Source organism: Scatophagus argus, chromosome 3, assembly GCF_020382885.2.
Source record: "Scatophagus argus isolate fScaArg1 chromosome 3, fScaArg1.pri, whole genome shotgun sequence".
Lineage (NCBI taxonomy): Eukaryota > Metazoa > Chordata > Actinopteri > Scatophagidae > Scatophagus > Scatophagus argus.
Genome location: NC_058495.1, coordinates 9,630,470 through 9,649,560, shown reverse-complemented (window position 1 = coordinate 9,649,560; position 19,091 = coordinate 9,630,470). Strand labels below are relative to the sequence as shown.

Genomic DNA, 19,091 nt, shown 5'->3' with positions numbered 1-19,091 from the left:
CTGTCTGAAGTGAAAATGTGCTCCTTGAAAGAGGTGGCATTTTTGTCAGATCACTTTTATCACTAAATCATAATTAAACGAGGCAATAATAAAGTAATTCAGGTAGAAACGTACAACTGGCCAACTGACAACTACTGCTCGTTTGTTTTCCTGTGAAAATTTAAAATACTGAATTCTTGTTAATAGGGAGATGTCTCTGTGTACGCAAAACTAAAATACCACCAGTGTGGGAACAGAGAATGGATTATTTGAAAGGGGACGAAAACGGGTTGATGCATTTGATAGACCAATGCAGCGTGATACATTACTCAGTATGCCCAGTATGATTATATAAATGCAAATCAAATGGGAATGAACTGCCAACAGATTGTGTGAAATTAGTTTATTACTTTATTTAGTGTTTGTCTCCTGTGAAGGATTTTTGAAAAGGTTTCAATTACACCCCAGTTGTTCCTAATAAAGTGCTCCCTTAACTTCCATGCAGGACGAGGCTTTGTTTTGAATTAGCTGGGGTCTAGACCAGTATTTGCAGATTCTTTACATTGCAGTCTCCCAGGCCACATTCACCTAAGATCTGATCTTTTAAGCAATACAGCGAACCCAATCTAGTCAGGTTTATATCTCCATTTTGCCACTGGCAGCAATTACCCGCGTCTGTGTTCTGACTAAAAACCATGACCGTGTTCTCCTCTCGTCCTCACTTCTTCACACCCAGAGGCTGGGTGAAACGGTCACTTCATTTCTCTCTAATCCTAGATTTCCATGCTTTGATTTCCTGTGTCCAACCCTGCTCTTCTGCTCTTTTTCCACCTTCTCTCTTAAACTCTTTTCTTCTACCGCCATCACAATGATGGGATCAAAGGTACACCTAACTAATAATGTGTAACATAACCAATGGCCATGAACCCACAATCAGGCTCTGACTAAACTGCCACCCGTAGTCTAAATTAAAACAACCTTTTTTTTTAGTCATGGATTGTGAGCTGGAATTTGCTCAAGAGGTTAAAAGACTCAACTGAATGTGAGCTGTTAGCTTCAGAGAGAGAAGTGTAACTAAGTAACTACAGTAACTAATGTTATATGTTTATTTTGTGTTTTCAATACATTTTTTCTGTCCTTTCTGAGGTTGTACATATGGACATACTCAGGCCGTAGATGTTTCTCCCAACTTCCAGCCCTAAGCTAATCTGATTGGTTGCAAGCTGTAGCTTCACGTTCACCATGTTGAACTATTATTTTAACCAAGGATAAGCCATGCTTTATACAGTGTAGAACCCTATAACAGGTTCTGTACACTTCTGTACACATCACATCTCTCCTGAGATCACAAGTCAGTAAAATGTTACTTGGTTCTGCTGTGCACGTTTTCATCTGTGTGTTTCCTCTCTCCATCCTCCACCACATCTATCTCATTCCTTCCATCACTCATCCTGCTTTTTTCCTTCCAATTGGCCAGACTTCAAACATCCATGTGATTGGAAATGTTAAGTTCCCACAGCCCAGCTGACCTCCACTGCCTCCCTCCCCAGAGACTCTGGGGGCTCTCCTCGTCTTTCTATAATTGGAGAGACAAGATACCTTGCACTGCTTTGATCCATACTCGAGCTCTGATTATAGTTTCAGAAGGGTTAGGGCTTGCCTTCTCAGGATAAACTGACCATCTGTTGGTGCCCAACTTGAATAAATATGATTTCAACACAATATGCAGCACTTGATTGACAGGGAAAATAAAACCATTGCTTAAGTCTTTGGTATGTTGTCATCATTTGTAGGACACAAAAATAATAGAGATATCATTTGCTCACAGTCGTGTAAATGCAAACTAGTGAACGACATGAGACTACTGATGTGCTGAAAAGTTTTAGCTCCACTGCACCCAGTTATGAGCTCAGAGATTTGTGCTTTCTTTAGCACACACAACCTGACAGCCACATACACAGCCATACCTGTCTTCTGGAAGGCCTCTAGCTGTTTGCTGGTGAGCTCCTTGATAGAAGCAGTGACAGATTTGAAGGCTCCCTTTAGTCTCTTGCCCAGCACCATGTGGTCTGGCTCGGCTCTCAGACGAATACCGTACTTGTCCTTGTCTGTTGACAGTGTCAACTGCCGGACGTTAAGCTCCTGGAGGAAGAAAAGAAAAGACACCATGTCTTAGAAAAGGTAAAGTCTTGTAGTTGTATGTTCAGTGTTAGTTTATATAAGCATACTGATGAGTACAAATAATAAAAATTAGCTAACGAAATGAAAATAAAAACTAATACACAACAGATAAACTGTACACACTGAAAATGAACTTTAACTAAACTTAAAAATAAAAAGTAAAAACTTTAAATACCCCAGGCATGTACTGTAAAGAGCTAATCAATAACTGACCACACAGTCACTCACTCAAAGAGAAAGTAAGCCAGATAATCAACCAGTCAGTCAGTCAGTCCCATTCAGCCAATATTTCCGGCTTTCAATACATTTCATTCTTCCATCTAAATGGAGAGAGAAACCTGTGATCCAGTCCTATCTGGTGAAGCAGTATAGATAATAAATTTAGCCATACTGACATGAACCCTGGCTTGCCACGCACGGCTTCCTTCAGTCAATCACACAGAAAAGTTGACAGAGACTGACTTCTGGCACAGTTGACTGGTTGACAGAGAGCACCGATAAGCTACTGCAGTGGGCTCACTAATAAACTTAAGGGCTTTGTGAGGTTGAAAATAGTTACAGAAAAGAGAACTTTGGTTTTGAGCCTTGAGCTTGTTTAGTGCACAAAAAGAAACTTTTATTTTGAGGGCATACATAGCTGTGTGTGTGTGAGAATGGTGACTTAGAAAAGCAGTATTTCACAGCAGCTGTCTGAGCATGTATAGGTCGGTGGAAAGTGAACAAGCTTGTCAGCCAAGCAAAGCTGATCATGGCTAAAATTTAAATGGCCAATGATCATCAACAGCTGATCCCATTCTCTTCCCTACAAGAGAATTTGCTGAATTCATGTTTTGCCCCAAGAAATAAAAAGATAAAAAGAAAAGTGTAAGCAGTAATCAGGATTTACATCAGCTTCCTGTGAAAATCGAAAAACTGAAGAAATATGCCAGGAAATAGTAATGCCACCAATCGTATCAACTGCTCTATACATGGGAATATGCAATACTGAGGTCCAGGTCCCATAGTGTAGGATTTTGCAGCATCTAGTGGTGAGGGCGCTGACTGCAACCAACTGAACAACCCTTGCTTCACTCTCAATTCAGTTCAATTGAATTTTATTTATATAGCTCCTTTTGCAATCAAAATTGTCTCTGGGTGCTTTACAGAAACCCAGAGCCTGAAACCCTGAGCAAGCAGACAGTGGCAAGGAAGATTGCCACTGTCTTCCTTGCCAGAGATGGTGAAAGAGAGAGAGAGATACATGCAATGGACGTCATATCCCCTATGGTGGCTGCTATGACAAGTTTACTCTATAGCCACTTCTGAGGCACCATTAAAAAAGCCATGACAAGAGGACCTCATACATCTGTAGATGCGTAAGGCTTATTGAAAGGTAATGAAAACAGGACCATTCTTCATGTCAAGTGATTATACACTATGAAAACACAAGTAAATACATCTTATTCCATTTCCAAGTAGATCCCTATAAATCCTACACACCGTACTTTTAATCTAAATTCTTTGTTACATACTGTAGGTCAAATTAAAAACTGCAATTACTCCACACGTTCTGGAAAGAGTCGATCAAAAAATGTAATGTGCTCAGAGACCAAGTCAGCCATGTAAGCCTATTAACAATGATTAAATAAATTTATAATAATTACAAAGAATTTTCATTAAGATAGTAATAATTATAGAATGATGATAAAGGAATCTAAGTAAGAGCAACAGTGAAAAGATGAATCCAAACTTACTACATCAAAACCACAACAATATAGGAGAGTTTGAAGGTTCCTCCCTGGGCTGCAGGACCTTAAACTGCTCTCAATTTTGATCAAGCAAACCTTGTTTATGTGAGGGAAGCTAGAAGTCGGAGAGGTTAAATGTTTTCACCACCAGAAATGAAACAGAGTGAGAGATAAGAAGGGGCTTGAACTAAGATAAGAAGAAAAGGCTGCAACAGAAGCCCTTTTTCACACGTGAACCATAAGCTATAAATGTCAATTTTTCCTGCTCAGCATCATAGGGGAACAACAGCCACAATTCATTTTCTATCTAAGATGCATCAGTCATTTCTCATCTTGGACCACCGTAAGGCTTTAAACATTTTGCCGTGACTTTACCAGGTACAAAAGCAGCCACATTCCCATGCAAAGTATGCAAGAGGTTGAGACGTCCTTATTTAAGGCAGTCGTAGGGTTGGCTGAGTCATCTGTGTAACAGTATTGACTTTTAGAGCTTTGTTGGTGGAAAATCAAACCCAAAGACAAAGAAATAATGTCAGGTAATGGCTTCCTGCACTAAAAGGCTTTGACAATTAAGTCTGTCTCATTCTGAGTAGTCATCCTTCCAGACAATATCTGAATAGACAAAGCTTTGCAAACTTCACTTTCTGATACAGTTAAACTTGCAGAGCAACAGTTCTACTGTACTATATTTTTAATTAATAAAAGAAAGATTTTTTTTTTTTTTTTTACAGAAATTTTAATTATAGATGAAGATATATATGGCATGTGGAGATGCACTTCCTCTGGTGTACACCCCATCCATCAAGTAAAACATACTGGCTTTGGAGTGTCAACAAGGATTTAAAGGACATTTGTCCTTAACTTACAAATGTAATAGTAGTCATCAAACTATGGTAAACAGACAAAAAAGTGAAACACAGGAAAAATCAGAGGAAGATACAACTCCTGCCACAAAACAGAACACTGGTACAAAAGACTTGTTTACTTACTTCCAGGATGTATTTCTGAAGGGACTGGATGTCTTTAAGGGCCTCTGGGTCCTGGTGAATAACCACCACCTCTTTCAGTGGGTACTGAAAAACACAACAACATTACCTTTGGTCAAAAAGTAAGAGAAAAGACTAATTAACATGACATGAGACATTTAAATCTATAGAAGAGCTGTAAGAAGTTGGAGCACAGTACAGAAAGAAAATAATTATGCTGGATTTTTGAAGCAGATATCAATACTGATTAAAGATCAAGATTGATTAAAACAAGACTAATTATTATGACATAGAAAAACCTCATATTCGTCATTTTACGTAAACACATTTTTGAAATAGACACTGTAAAGAAGAGGACAAGAAATGTACCAGGTGTTTTTCTGCTGTCAAATAAACTTGTCAGTGCTTTCTGGTGGGCAATGTGTCTAATGGAGACACTGTTTATAAATAACCTCAAACAAGCCTTTGGCACTTCTACACAGCAATTTCATGTTATAAGAAATAAGCCAATACTGGATAATACATCCATTGAATTTTCTGTACCTATTACAATGTAGTGTATGAACGGATTGGGTAAAGCTGATGATTCACCTTGATAGGCAGGGTCTTCCTGTCTCGGATCACTCTGCCCAACTCGATCACAGACTGCATCTGAGAGACAGCGCTCTCAATGCGCTTGTCAATCACACTTTCCCTGAAAAACAGAAACACGAAAAAAGAAAATATAAGTCTCATCACATTGTAAGTAGTGTTACAATGTCAAGGTATGGGAGCTTGAATACCCTCTTAACTCACAGGTCACACAATGTTAAAAAGATGCTTTCTCTAGGTTTTTCTCTGAAAATCCTCTACCCGATGAGACTTTTGCAACCGTAATGAGTGCCATCTGACCAAGCTGTACCGTCTCATGGTAAGAGGATGCAGGAGGTTGAGAGGACCATCCTTCAAAACAACCTGTCTTCTCTTTCTAGGAGAATCACTGCATATTAAGCAAAATTCTGTACAATTGCAGGGCACAATTAGGGAATGTAAGTGCATTTCTGTAATAACTCTTGTCATTTTCTGGTTAAGGGTGGTTTATAAATTCAAATTGCTTTTCTATTGAAGAAAATGAATAATAGAGCACGGCATGGTTTGTAGCTCACATCTAAATAAAGACAGTCTGAACAGAGCTCAGAACCATCTGCACCAAATTTTAAATCAGGAACATCCACTTATAAAGTACACTAAGACTTCCACCTCTGAATCCAAATTAGAGCTGCACAGCTACTGATAATCACGCATGATGGAGATATTAGCCCCCAAATGTCGACATGTGTCTGTGTGTCTGAGCACCATGCTTGTTAATTTACTTCTGTGGTGTGTTCCTCTGTGTGTGTGTGTCTACACAACAGTGGAGAAAAATGAGAGAGGAGAGGACGCCAGGGACAGCCAATCATTTAATGAGCTGATTGAGGAGCAGCTGCTCCCACCGCCTGATTGGTGGCTGACCTTTGGGAGGGGGGTGAAGTAGTCCCATTCGACAGCAGGAAGGACATGTGGCTAATAAAGCAGCAGCACTGAATGCTGCCGAAATGACAGGGGAGATTATATGACCCATTACACAAACTATTTTCCTTTTGCTTAATCAAGAAGGATATTTAATCATGTCAGAACTTTTTCATAGTTAAAGATGATGTAATTAAGTTTGGGCAATTAGAAATTCCTCCCAGGCATTACAAAACTGATCAGCCACCAAGGCACACATTTTACTTTCTGAAGTAATTGAAGTGAAGCAAATGAAATGATCATATTTTGTGAGCAATATCCATTCGCAGGGCTGACAGTCAAGTCAGTCTCTGTGCAGTTCTGTGTGTTTCAAGTTCTCTGCTAAAAGTGCACGAACTTCAATCACTCTTTAAGGAAGTGATCAACAGTTTTATCCTAAAAATACAGAGTGAGGCTGCTTTTGTAGACGATAGATAGCAGTGAATTTGAGGAAGTCTTGCACCTGGTTATTTGTTGAAGCTGACTTTGTACTGCTGTGGAAAATGTATCATCTGTGATTCACTATGATCACACAAAAAAACACAAAGAGCCTTGCATTTGACACAAGAGCTGGAAAAGATTTACTTTTGAGTAGTTTCTGAGCAAGGTTTCCACAGAACCAACTGATCCTATAAAGTAACACATATAATAACAAATATTAAAATGGAAAATTTAATCATAGTGGTGGAAGATGAAGTAGTAAACAGCAGGAATGAGAAGAAAAAGGTTAAAAACAGAAAAACAGAAAACGGCTGCTGTGACGCCTGACAGTTATCTAGAAACTACTGCGGAATCTCGAGCTTGAAATGCTTGCAGTCGGAAATGTTCAGGGTGTGAAACGGTTGGGGTAAAGTAAGGCCACTCTGGCTGAAACTTATTAGGCTGTGGATTAGTGGATATCCCGTAAGAAAAGGGGCTGACACAAGGGGGGGATTGTTGTGTGAGCTGTGTGTGGAAAGAGCTGAAGCTTTTAATCAGATGACCATACATTCATTTGGTTGAAAAAGTGTCTACACTGCTGAACAACAAGACAACCAACTTGATCCAGGGGCAGTACTGGCTCAGTAGCGGATGCTATTCTGAAGAAGGAGAAAATAAATAGCAGGATTTCCCTACAAAATTTTTTTTTTCAGACACTTAGTGGTGTTAGGTGTCCAACTTGAAATACATGCCTTATCAGCAAGGGATCACATGGGTGGGCACTGCTTTTATGTGGTCACTGAATGGACATGGCCAGGCCAGGATTTTATTACACGTCTTGTTTGATTTATGAATTCATTTGGGAATTAATAGTTTTAATTATATATCAATACATGTTTATTATATTTAATATTTATTATAATACAATGAATTTTGGTGGTGGTGGGGGGCAGGGTACAGAAACTAAGTTGGGCAGGCATTGCCCCCATTGTCCCCCAGTGTAAGCGGTATTAATGAGTGCCTCAAATTTGAGATTTAATGAAGAATTTTTCCAACCTGACTTGGGGCAGCATGAGATAGTGGATGCTGCCAGTGTCCTTCTCTTCGACAGAGGCAGGATCGATGAGGTGACGCAGATTTTGGTACATCATCTCTGTGATGAAGGGTGTGAATGGAGCCTGAGGGAAGGAGGGAAGAACGCAAGTAGACGTGAGAGAAAAAGGAAAAGAAGAAGATTATTAGAGGCTCTGTGTTGTACTGTAACGTTCACATTTTCTGCCACAAAGGTCTAAAAGTCAGGAGCAGCTATAAAATTACCCCCCCTCCCCAATGGTTCAATAGATCAAACAGAAGTGCACCATAGTGAGGTTACTTCTGATGTGATTCTCTTCTATTTCAACCACAGCTAATTAATTTGAATTGCTCACAGCTGATCTGTATTGATCTGGGTTAGGCCAAATGGCTCTTAGCGTGCCTCTCGCCTCACATGCAAACATCTTCAATGTGTTATAAATAAAAACTCCTACTGCTCATGCATTATTCATAGCCATGCAAGCACGCATACACGCACACACCTCTCCTATACCAGCACTATTTCTTTGTATCTTGCATCCTCAAAAGTAAAACCCCATCACAAGAAATTTCCTCCACACAATCTCTTTTCTCTCTCAGTCTCACACACACACACACACACACTCACACACAGAAACAATGTGACTCACCATCAGCCTGCACATGGAGAACAGAACGCTGAAAAGGGTTTCCAGCGCCCACAGGCAGTCCTCTGTGCCACTCTCTCCCTACAAAGTTCACACAGGCATCAACACAGTCAGTCCCCTTGGAACAGTGAAAATATAAATGTGCTCTAGAAGACACTGGTGCATGTACCTGCAAACCAAGACAACGCAGTGTTGACCAGGAAGGCCACAAACTGATTGCTATAAAATGTCCACAGATGGAGGCCATGATGAACAGGTCTTGGCATTAGATTTAATCACTGTTTCAATTAACCTAATGAATAAATTATGTGCTTAACAAATGAACAACAAAAAAGAAAAATATGGCACATAAACCAAAAAGAGTTTGTATTTATTTACTTAGGTAAGTATGAAATGCTATTGCTGACTATATGTATCTTTTCTTCTACTAATGATTGTCACTCCAGGGACTCCATATATTTCAGTCACCGGTGAAAAACTTGCACATATTTTCCTTGCATAAAAACAAGATTAACTATATAATCAAGCATCCTTTCCGAGTTGCTATCTCACCTTCAGGCGGCGCCTGTTGGTCCGGACGTACCAGTTGGTGAGCATGTCCACAAACTTGACCAGGCGAGGCACAACGGTGTACAGGCGGTAAGCTGCAACAACAAGCTACTGTCAGTCTGCTTATGCTGAATAGAGAAACAACATGAACAGGCTTCCAGATGGGATGGATTTTGAGATCTCAGGGCTTTACGCAAAAAAAGAAAAAAAATCTTCCAGAAAATTATTTATCAGGCCAAGTCATTTTGTCCATCTATAGTTTGTTACAGAGGAGGCCCCACATTAGCACTCAATGCCTGCTAAAAACAAGCACAATGTGTAAAATATGAGACTTCTGAGAAATATACAGACTTCAGCTTCTACTGCTCTCTAATGAGGCCACTAAGTTATAAAAAGACTTTAAACTAAACTTTAGAGAAATAACTGTTTTATGGAAAGAAAATGTTTTAATGTTTGAATCTTACAAATAATCAGCCATCTACATAACTTTTCTGTTTTTATGTAACAATTTTTACATTAAGTGATCCTCTTTTCACTTAAAACAGATAAAAAAAAACCCTAAATGAATCAGACCTGCCACCATCCTTTGTCTCTCTTTGACGGGTGGTTGTCTCTATAATTAACTCACTCTCATTTGTACCTGTGTGTGCATGGTGCAGGAAGAGGGAGTGACGGTGCTGCCAGAAGAGTCACTGACCAAGATGAAATTACAAAACACTAACACAATTGTGTATATATCTCATCTCACCCCCCCCCCCCCCCCCAAAAAAAATCATGAGATTTGCTGCAAGTCACTTTTTAAAAATAAAGTCGCTAAGCTACCACCATGGCGTGGATAGTTATGATAGCAACAAAAGCTTCATTGACTTTATGAACTCATAATTCACAGTCCTATTAAACCTATAGTCAAATAGCCAGAGAGACAACTTCACTCCTGGCTGCTTTCAACATATGGGTGGCTGAAAAAGGCGATAAATCCATAACACATGCAGTGGAGCAAAACCAGTGTGGCACAAGATTATCAGTGATGAGGCACTATATCTAACGACTGCAAGCTACATGCAGATCAACCACTGGTCATCTGGTAACACAACAACTTTGAGCTGTAACACCCCCAATCCCCCCATTGCTTTTATTCCTCTTCAGATCCACACTGATTTCATACCTGGCCTCTCTGGAATCCAATCGAAATCAATCTTCTCTGTTAATATCAAGTGAAAATACCAAAAGCAACAATTTGCAATGTGTGAGTTTGGGTCTCACCATCCATCTCAACCTTGAAGAACTGGATGAGGGACTGTGTGAAGGACAGAATCCATTTGTCCATGATGTTGTCACTCTGCTTTGCCATGTTTTCATTGTACAGGAACTGAATGTCATCCTCCTTTGACACATAAATACACAAATGCACACACACAATAGGCAGTTAAACAAAGCTTTCGCACAAATTACCTTTTTTTTTCCACTTCTTACAATTTGATTGGACACACACTATCGCTGATGTGAAGCAGCTGAAATCACACTGACCAAGTCCTCGCAGTTTGGACCTGCACAAGTAATGCTGAATTGAGCCATCTAAAGGCAAGGAAAACAAGCTGTGCAGAAATTTTGATACTTGTGCCACCTTCAGGCTAACAGTATTGGAACTGAAGTTGGTATTCTGTTTTATTCAAAACTGCATGTGTGTGTCTGTGGTGTTGGTGAAGATATTTTGAACTATCAGCATATGAGTTATTGATGTTAAGTGAGGTCTTAAGCAGAAAGAGAAATAAGAAAGGGAAATAAATGGCAAATTCATTCATAAAATCTTCAAAAACTAACATCTGTTGTTTTTAAAATATTTTTGGGGCATTTTATGCCTTTTATGACAGGCTTGAGAGTAGAGAGACAACAGGAAACAGATTGCTTTGTGTGGTTCACAGTCACTCCTTTGAAACCTCTAAGCCACAAGGGCAAACAAACATTTGGCATTTTATAGCCACAAGCTGAATTTGAACTGCATGTGTAGCACAAGTTGCCTGCAGGTGATGGTACTTTCTTCATATGATGGTGGCAACAGTGACATGTTTGCTGTTATTAATTCCCCGCTGGTTGGTAGGGATGAATGTTGTCATGGATAGCAATGAAGCAACATTCTTTTTTTGAGAGAGAATGAGACATCTGGAAGAAATGCCTTGGACCCATCACCTATCAGTTAACTAATGACAGAGATGGAAATATCATTGTTGCTATTACTACATTATTGAATGTCAGTATCACCAAGCAATTTTCCTTTTTTACCAATGAATAGATGATAATAGTTACTGTTGTATTATTGAGGGGGGGCAGGAATAACTTAAGGAACATTGCTGGAGTGGTGGAAGTAAATAAGCTTTTATTCAGCTCATTACACATTTACCTTCTGTAACCTCTGCACGTTCTGCACCAGGAAACGATAGGCATTATACCACGGCAGGAAGACATCCTTCAGCACATCTCGCACTCCCTCCTCTTTGAAACGCAGGTTCTCTGCTCTCACTACAGGAGAGTTGATGAGGTACAGTCTGCAAAGAGAGACCGCAAAGGATTTGGTAAGTGTTGCAGGACTGATTATGAGTGAGTGAGTGAGAGAGAACATACAGTGTGGACCCAGCTAACAAGTTAGCGTGTGCATAGGATGTGTATGAGTGAATGAGGCTGTTTGCCATATGTGTATATAGACTGACACAAATGAAGTATGTGTGTTTGTGCTGAGGACAACAGGGTAGTCAGAATAAACTGAGCACTGTTGCCCCAGATACACATTCTCCAAAGACACCTTAAATACATCATGCAAGAGGGTAAAGGCACTATGACAAAAGTGCATTGGGAAAATAAAGTCTAGCAGAGAGCAATATTTAAAATGAAGTGAAAGAAAATGTGCTAAATGTCGTGGTGCTGAATATCGATAAATATGACAATATTATCTGTTTCTTCATTACAGTAAGACAGACAGGTTTGTATCTCTACATGCAGAATCAGCACGATAAATTAAAGCTACTACTCAGAACTGCATCTTATCAGTCTGTGCATGTTTCCAGTGGCATGATTAAGTCAAGGTTGGTATATGGAAAGCAAGTGCTCTTGCTTGATAAATGGTAACTTTTTTGCAGTGTATGGGGCACCATAATAGCAAAGCTGTGAGGCTACAATCTCTTAATGCAGGGCTATTTAGCTGACAAACATATCCCAACTGGATTATCTTAGCCAACTGGGCTAAATGTCCACCTTGAAATATGTTCTGCACAAATATTAGAGCCAAAATCTAATTTTACCAACAGCATCTCAGTGCAAATTAATCTCTTTAAATTAACACACCGTTGGCAGGTCAACGACAAAAAATGAAAATAATCCACATCACTTTAATATAGTGTGGCAGGCATCAACACATAGAACAGACTGGTTAGAAAAGGTTTTGAAAAAAGCTCAATTTTGAAGATGATTCTAGAAGCAAGCTAACATGATGCAACTTCGCGCAATAGGCCATGAGTGATTTTAATTGTGGCAACTATAAATGCAGCGTAAACAGAACCATCAGTTGGTCAAATAATTTCTTCTGACACCTTAAAATGAGCAAACATGAAAACAGACATATGTCACATAAGCCGAGTTTAACTAAAAGATACTCCTACAAAAAGCCCTCACAGTCTGTACTTCAGTCTCTCACTGGTTCAGTTTCTATCTACGGTAATGTGCAATGTAGAGTAGTGGCAGTCACACACTTATAAAGCTCACTGTACCATAACAGCTATAGTGTGAGTAAAGTTTTACGGCACAAAATAGTCTACCGGTACTTTGTATACTTTGCTGCAAATCGTTTTAAAGAGAAACAGACCGTAGTCTTTGTCTTCATTTCAGCAGCTCACTCTTCATCAGTCTATATGTGAGCATATGGCACAAATGCATAGTGCTTTATTCATCAGGCCATATGGCTACGGCACTATCATTGCTCAGGGCAAAGCAGTAAATGCATGAGGGGTAACAACGTGAGTATGCAAGTGTATGTACAGTATGCCTGAGTGTGCATATATGGATATTAAAACCATGCCTGCTAATAACATAAGGTAGATTAACACACACTGTCGTGCCACCAGCACACAGGCATTCATGATTCAGAAACACACTCGTTCACATTCAAGCACAGATCTGACCTGAGGGCATCAGCTCCATAGTTCTGCACTATTAGTCCTGGATCGGGATAGTTCTTCTTGCGCTTGCTCATCTTCTGTCCATCGCTGCAGGAACGAGACAGGCAAAGGCATTAAAGCACATACACATGCACGCATGAACAAAAGTGCATGTTAGAAACCATGAACTTGGTATTCAAATTAGTCCTTCCAGGTCAGCAGGCCTGTGAGCTCAGTGCTGCATTTAGACCCCTGGGCTGAAGACAAGTAGCCCTATTGTAGAGCAGCTCTAAGGGCTAAGTGTTACAGCACACTTAACCACACTGAACGCCAGAAAAAGCAGGAAAAATAGGAGATGAAGTGGTCGGTGACAAAAGGAGATGAAATGGAATGTAAAAATGGAAGTAAAGAGGAGGAATAAAGAGGAGGGTAAACAGTGGATTGGTGGAGGCAGACAAGAAAAAATGATGCACAAAATAGCTTAAAAATGTATTTTAAAATGACTGGAAGAATACATTTGGCAATCTCCTGTACATCTGTCACTGTCAACTAAACCAGTTAGAGACGGAAAGAAATAACATAGATCCCACTACTGAAAGTCTGTTACATCATAGCTTATTCCTCTGTACCACAGGCCTCCATTGCTGTTCACAAACTATTAAAGACATATCAGATGTTTCATTACTATAAACATGGGCACTGATTTTTAGTCAGTCCCACATTAACCTGCAGCTGCAAATGCTGATGAAATGAACCATTTCACCACCACGAAAGCTAAAAACTAAAGTGCCCTGCTATTTTAGAATGTTATATTGCTTTTTTTAAAAAAAAAATAAATAAATAAATTAAACTGAATATTTGTGATCTGTTTGTAAAGATTTATGTCTTCTGTAAAAACAATGGGCTCACAGCTCAGTGCCACAGACACTGTAGGAAAACTGGACAGTATTGAGGAACACATCGTTGGTTTTTATCTTTTCACAGCTTGTTGAAAATAAGAAAAACATAAACTAACACGAACCTTTAATGAAAATGAATTTGAAAATTATTTGCTAATAAAGCAGTCTGCAGAAGAGTGGTTTGTTAATAAGAAAAGGGTCTCACCTAGCAAGGACCAATCCATTAACAATGACATTCTTGAAGGGTGGTTTGCCAAACAGTGCTGTGGAGAGCACTAACAGGGTGTAGAACCTGTATCAGGATACGAAAAGATGGTACACATGGTCAGGATAACAAGAGGGACTGAAAAGATTCAATTCATTCCTTCTCTGCAGTGGGATTGAGAAAAACATGTTTGCTGATTTAATCTATCCATGTCTTACTCAGTGATTTGCTATCATTTAATACTTATCTATTAAATTCAAAACTATTAGTGATCAAGTCGTTTAGGAACACACTCATCTGCCTGATCCCATCCATTCATGCTCTCTTCTCTTTTCATCCTCCTCAAAGAGCTCAGCAGGGAAGGTCTCCACATCTCTATTCCTAACTGCCAACCTCTTTCCACCCATCCCCCCTTCTATCACACATCATTCACAGCTTACCATCCCCTCGTCTGGTCAATGCCTTCGGCAATGAAGTCTGCTGGGAACATGTCCTCAAACTCCTTCTTGTTTTCGAATGGGTAGTGGACCTGGGCGTAAGGCATGCTACCGCTCTCAAACCAGCAGTCAAACACCTCGGTTACCCTCCGCAGCACGCCCTTACCGCACCGTGACGGGATGGTCAGGTTGTCAATGCTGGGCAAAGAATGTGTGGACAGACAGTCAGAAAGAAAGAGAAAGGAGGTGCAATTGTTAAGACAAATGGCAGCAATGACAATTTGACGATTTTTTTGCCATGAAAAAGTTTTATTACTGCCATGAGAAAGTTTTTAAACATTTGTACACTGTGTGGATCCAGGGGTCTATAGGATTTTTTGGGAGCAGTCCAAAACAATGATTTCATAATCTTTCACCAGTGGGAATGAGGTTTAGGAAAAGAACAGTGGTGCTCACGTTGTGCTGACGCCCACTAGAATAAGGTCAGTTATTGCTTTATGCTTCAGGGATGTGGATTAATTTACTCCATATACCAACTCACTCAGATTCAGACCGTGAACAAATCTTTGCTTCTTCAGTAAAACTTGCTTAAGCTGGTGGAAACAGATGGGCCTGAGCTTTGTCGTAGTCACAAAGTGTCAGTCTGTGTGAGTTACCCACTAAATCTAGATTAAATCCATATCTATGGAAAGTTCTGGTGAAAGGTCTGGAAAGTTAGTGGTGTTCTGGGGGGGGGCACCAATATCAACAATACATATGTACAGAAATTTGATAATTTCTTTTTCCCCTCATGTAACAACCTGGTGCACACTTCTATAGTTATTAGCTCTCAGGTCTACACACTGCAGATTACACCTTTACTAATCTGCTGTTGTACACTAAAGCTGCTCCACTGCAGTACTCTGCTGCCCTGAAGAGCTCTGCTTCTGGACCAACTGAGGAAATGGAGAGTGTTAGGTAGGAATTTGTAAAAAAAAGAAGTGCAAAGTTGAGTATATTTGGAGTAGTTTAACACATTTCTGCAGTGTGTTATAAAAAAAAAATTGCTAAAAAGTTTGCTTTCCTACCATGCCATTATCTCTGGGAGCTGGCCATTTCACACATTATAATGTAAACTGATGACTATCCACTTAGATGTACGACACATATGTCTTTGCGTTTAGTAAAGTCTTTCCAGTTTTTCCCAACAAGTCAAAGAATTCAAATGGTCACACAAGCAAATCAGTCAAAAATTCTGACCATTCTCTCATTTTTTTAAGTCTCCAATTTTTTGCAATAATAAATGTCACATTTGAAAATATATTTGCGGTACTTATATAATCAAGCATCAATCAATTTATACCAAAATGTCAGCTGCGTTGTGTTATACAATATGTCATCTTCATTCATTGTGCAGAAAATTGTGGGAGTTGAGTGAAATGTCACATAGCAGATATAACCACAGTACACTTTTCCAACCCACCTTTCAACTTCTGACAAACTGCCAGGTGACTATGAGTGGGTTATTCTTTAATTAGATAAGTGCCTTTTTAATCCTGAAGACCAAAACTTGCATTACTTTCTCAAGTCTTCCAGACCTGACCAGGAACCTATTCTGTCCAACTCAACAGTACGGAGTTGACCTCTTCCTCCCCCATTAATTAAAGATGGTGAACCCCGTGGAAGTGATTAAAGATAATTAGCGGATGCAGAGCGGAAGAGTAAAGTGATCTGCCTTCCACAACACCAGTCTGGTTCAGGAAGACAGGTTACAGGGCGATGGCAGATTTAACAAGGATGAATTCATTCCCTCGCACACACATACAAGAACAGACGTCATATGAAAAACCACGGACACAAACATAAAGCCTGTGAATCTGAAGGTATCACTATCACAGCAGACACAGCACAGAATACACATTCAGGTAGCTGCCTGATAATCTCAGACTTCGATCAGTGACTCACCTCTCCCGATGCAGATCAGTTACTTTGACTCCCGTGAGCTCTTCCAATTCAGTGATGGACCCGACACACACCATCTGATGAACAAACACACACACACACACACACACACACCATTCAATTTCTGACATTAATAGTTAATTAATCAAAAAACTCAGGACTGCAGCCTGTATCAAGATTGTTAGTTAATGTTAAGTGCTTTTGTTTAAAGAAAAAAAAATCATATTTCATATATCATATCTGATTTTTGAAACTCCCCAAAATCACTATTGACCTAAAAGATCCCATAACAGTCAGCCTAAACCTGGGTTGGTAATGTGATAAAAACTGGTAAAATGGGTTGTAATGTTTCCTTTAATTTAAGGGAATTTTTTTGACACTTGCCACTTTATGTAATGTATGATAGTCAGCTTTAAGTTAATGATGAGACAATCAATGCAGCTCTCACAAGAAAGGTCAAAGTATACCTTTAAACCCACATGAATTAAAACCAGCTGAATCTAACATTGTTTGTTTAGAGGTCGCAGAGAAATATAAGTGCTAATGTATTTTTCTGCTAGTTATGTATAAAACACACAACACAACCGAACTTGAAAGTAGGCCTACAGTGACACACTTCCTGAGTAACTTTACCTGAGAAAGTATGGTAAACTGTGTTATCTGGTCTCCTCAGAGAGTTAACCTGTAGGCTCTGCTCTAGTTTTACCACAGCACCAGGTAACATGGCCCAGATAAAGTCCGATACACCACCATCAAATGCAAGAGAACACGCAAAAGAGAAAAAGAAACATCCAGAAATGACAGGGACATAGAGAAGGTAGAACAAAAAGATACTGAGAGATAGAAATTGTACTATCACACACACACACAGACACAGCTTTACTTGTGGGTGCCTGATTTGCCACTGAGGGGTGTGTGTGAGAAAGGGACCAGGGAGCATGAGTGTTCTGGAAACAGTCACAAAGCTATTTCCAGCAAGCAGGTCGCTGGCTGTCCCTCTTTCAGCCAGGGGACCAACACTTCATTTTTCAAATGCTCACACAACCCAGTTCTGACATCTCTATTCAGTTCAGACAACAACACAAAGTCAACTGAGTTTGGCAATGAACATCCACAACCAGACGGATATTTACAGTTTGGGCAGCCTGTTCACTGTCTTCTTGCTTTTCCTTTTAAATTTATTTTCCTCCTCCTCTTTTCATCTTCCACCTGCCCCCCTTTGTGTGTCTTTCACTTCATGTTCTTCTTATTCTGTCTCCTCCTCCTCTTATTTTCCCTGTCTTCTTTCCTGCCCCCACCTCCAATCGCTGTTTGTCTTGAGGACCTTTGAAGCTGCCTTAACCGGCATGAAGACAGACAAATACATGTTGGTTTGGGTTTATTTGTTGCTTTCATTAATGAACCATTCATGTGTTGAGTTATGCAGGCAGTAAGCAGTAATGGTGCCTGAGGGGCGCGGACTTGGACTGGAGTACAGAGTCACGCTACACTCTGGTTTGACACCATAGCCACATCACTCTGCCATGCCAGAAAGTCTCTCCTACATAAGCCTCCTCACACAGACAGAAAAAAGGGCCAGATATGCTAAATTATGTGAGTGTCAAAAAGAGGTCAGAGAGAAGAATCTTCACCCAGCCAATTTATGAGAAGAGCTGGAGTTCTGCACCCTTGCAAAAGACCAATCTGCCTTTGGAGAGACACAAGACATTTTTTTCCCCAAAGTCATTTCTATGGTAAATAAAAGTGAGAGTTATGGAGAGTTCAACTTTTCAATTATGCCCTCTCATGCTTAGCCCAGATTGATTTGTGAGTGCTGCCAAGGCTGCGATCAGCTTCCTGGGAAAAGAGTAACTGACTTGGTATTTGGTCACGACACAGACAAATTGTGTGATCTCTGTAGAGTACTAAGACACATTAGAAACATTAAGTACTCTGTTAAAGAATAGCATGTGTGTATTTGTGTGCGTTGTGTTTTCCTGACCTCCTCAAAGTCGTCGCTGGTCCAGAGAGGGATCGGCGTGCCCCAGTAACGGTTCCTCGAAATCGCCCAGTCTCGTGCGTCTCTCAACCAGTTCCCGAAACGCTTCTCACGCACAAACTCTGGAACCCTGCAGAGACAGTGAGACTACGGCGTGAGTTATGTTTTCAGTTATTCTTTTAAAACATAAAACATGATTTCAACCACAAGGACAACCAAGTCTGTGCGTGTGCTACATTTAATGAGGGTTTCTTTTTTTTTTTCTTTTTTACATTTTAAGACCTTTTCAATACCACATACAGTGCAATTTATTCTGGTCATAGCATTCACAATATGAAAATAGATCATTATTATATCATCATACTTTTTCAGTACATCCCAGTAAATAGCAATAATTCC

The 19,091-nt window shown here is 39.9% G+C and overlaps 1 protein-coding gene across 1 annotated transcript in view; it reads right to left on the bottom strand.

Annotated features, from left to right (window-relative positions):
• iars1 (isoleucyl-tRNA synthetase 1) overlaps positions 1-19,091 on the bottom strand; it is a 51,826-nt gene that overhangs the window by 10,985 nt on the left and 21,750 nt on the right. The window contains exons 14-26 of the mRNA XM_046383295.1: positions 18,696-18,822; positions 16,718-16,791; positions 14,777-14,971; positions 14,337-14,423; positions 13,257-13,340; positions 11,486-11,630; positions 10,351-10,471; positions 9,091-9,182; positions 8,542-8,619; positions 7,877-7,998; positions 5,465-5,567; positions 4,877-4,960; positions 1,947-2,121 (exon numbers count right to left, since the gene is read on the bottom strand). Coding sequence (XP_046239251.1) covers positions 1,947-2,121; positions 4,877-4,960; positions 5,465-5,567; positions 7,877-7,998; positions 8,542-8,619; positions 9,091-9,182; positions 10,351-10,471; positions 11,486-11,630; positions 13,257-13,340; positions 14,337-14,423; positions 14,777-14,971; positions 16,718-16,791; positions 18,696-18,822 — 1,487 coding nt within the window. The remainder of the gene's footprint in view (positions 1-1,946; positions 2,122-4,876; positions 4,961-5,464; positions 5,568-7,876; positions 7,999-8,541; positions 8,620-9,090; positions 9,183-10,350; positions 10,472-11,485; positions 11,631-13,256; positions 13,341-14,336; positions 14,424-14,776; positions 14,972-16,717; positions 16,792-18,695; positions 18,823-19,091) is intronic.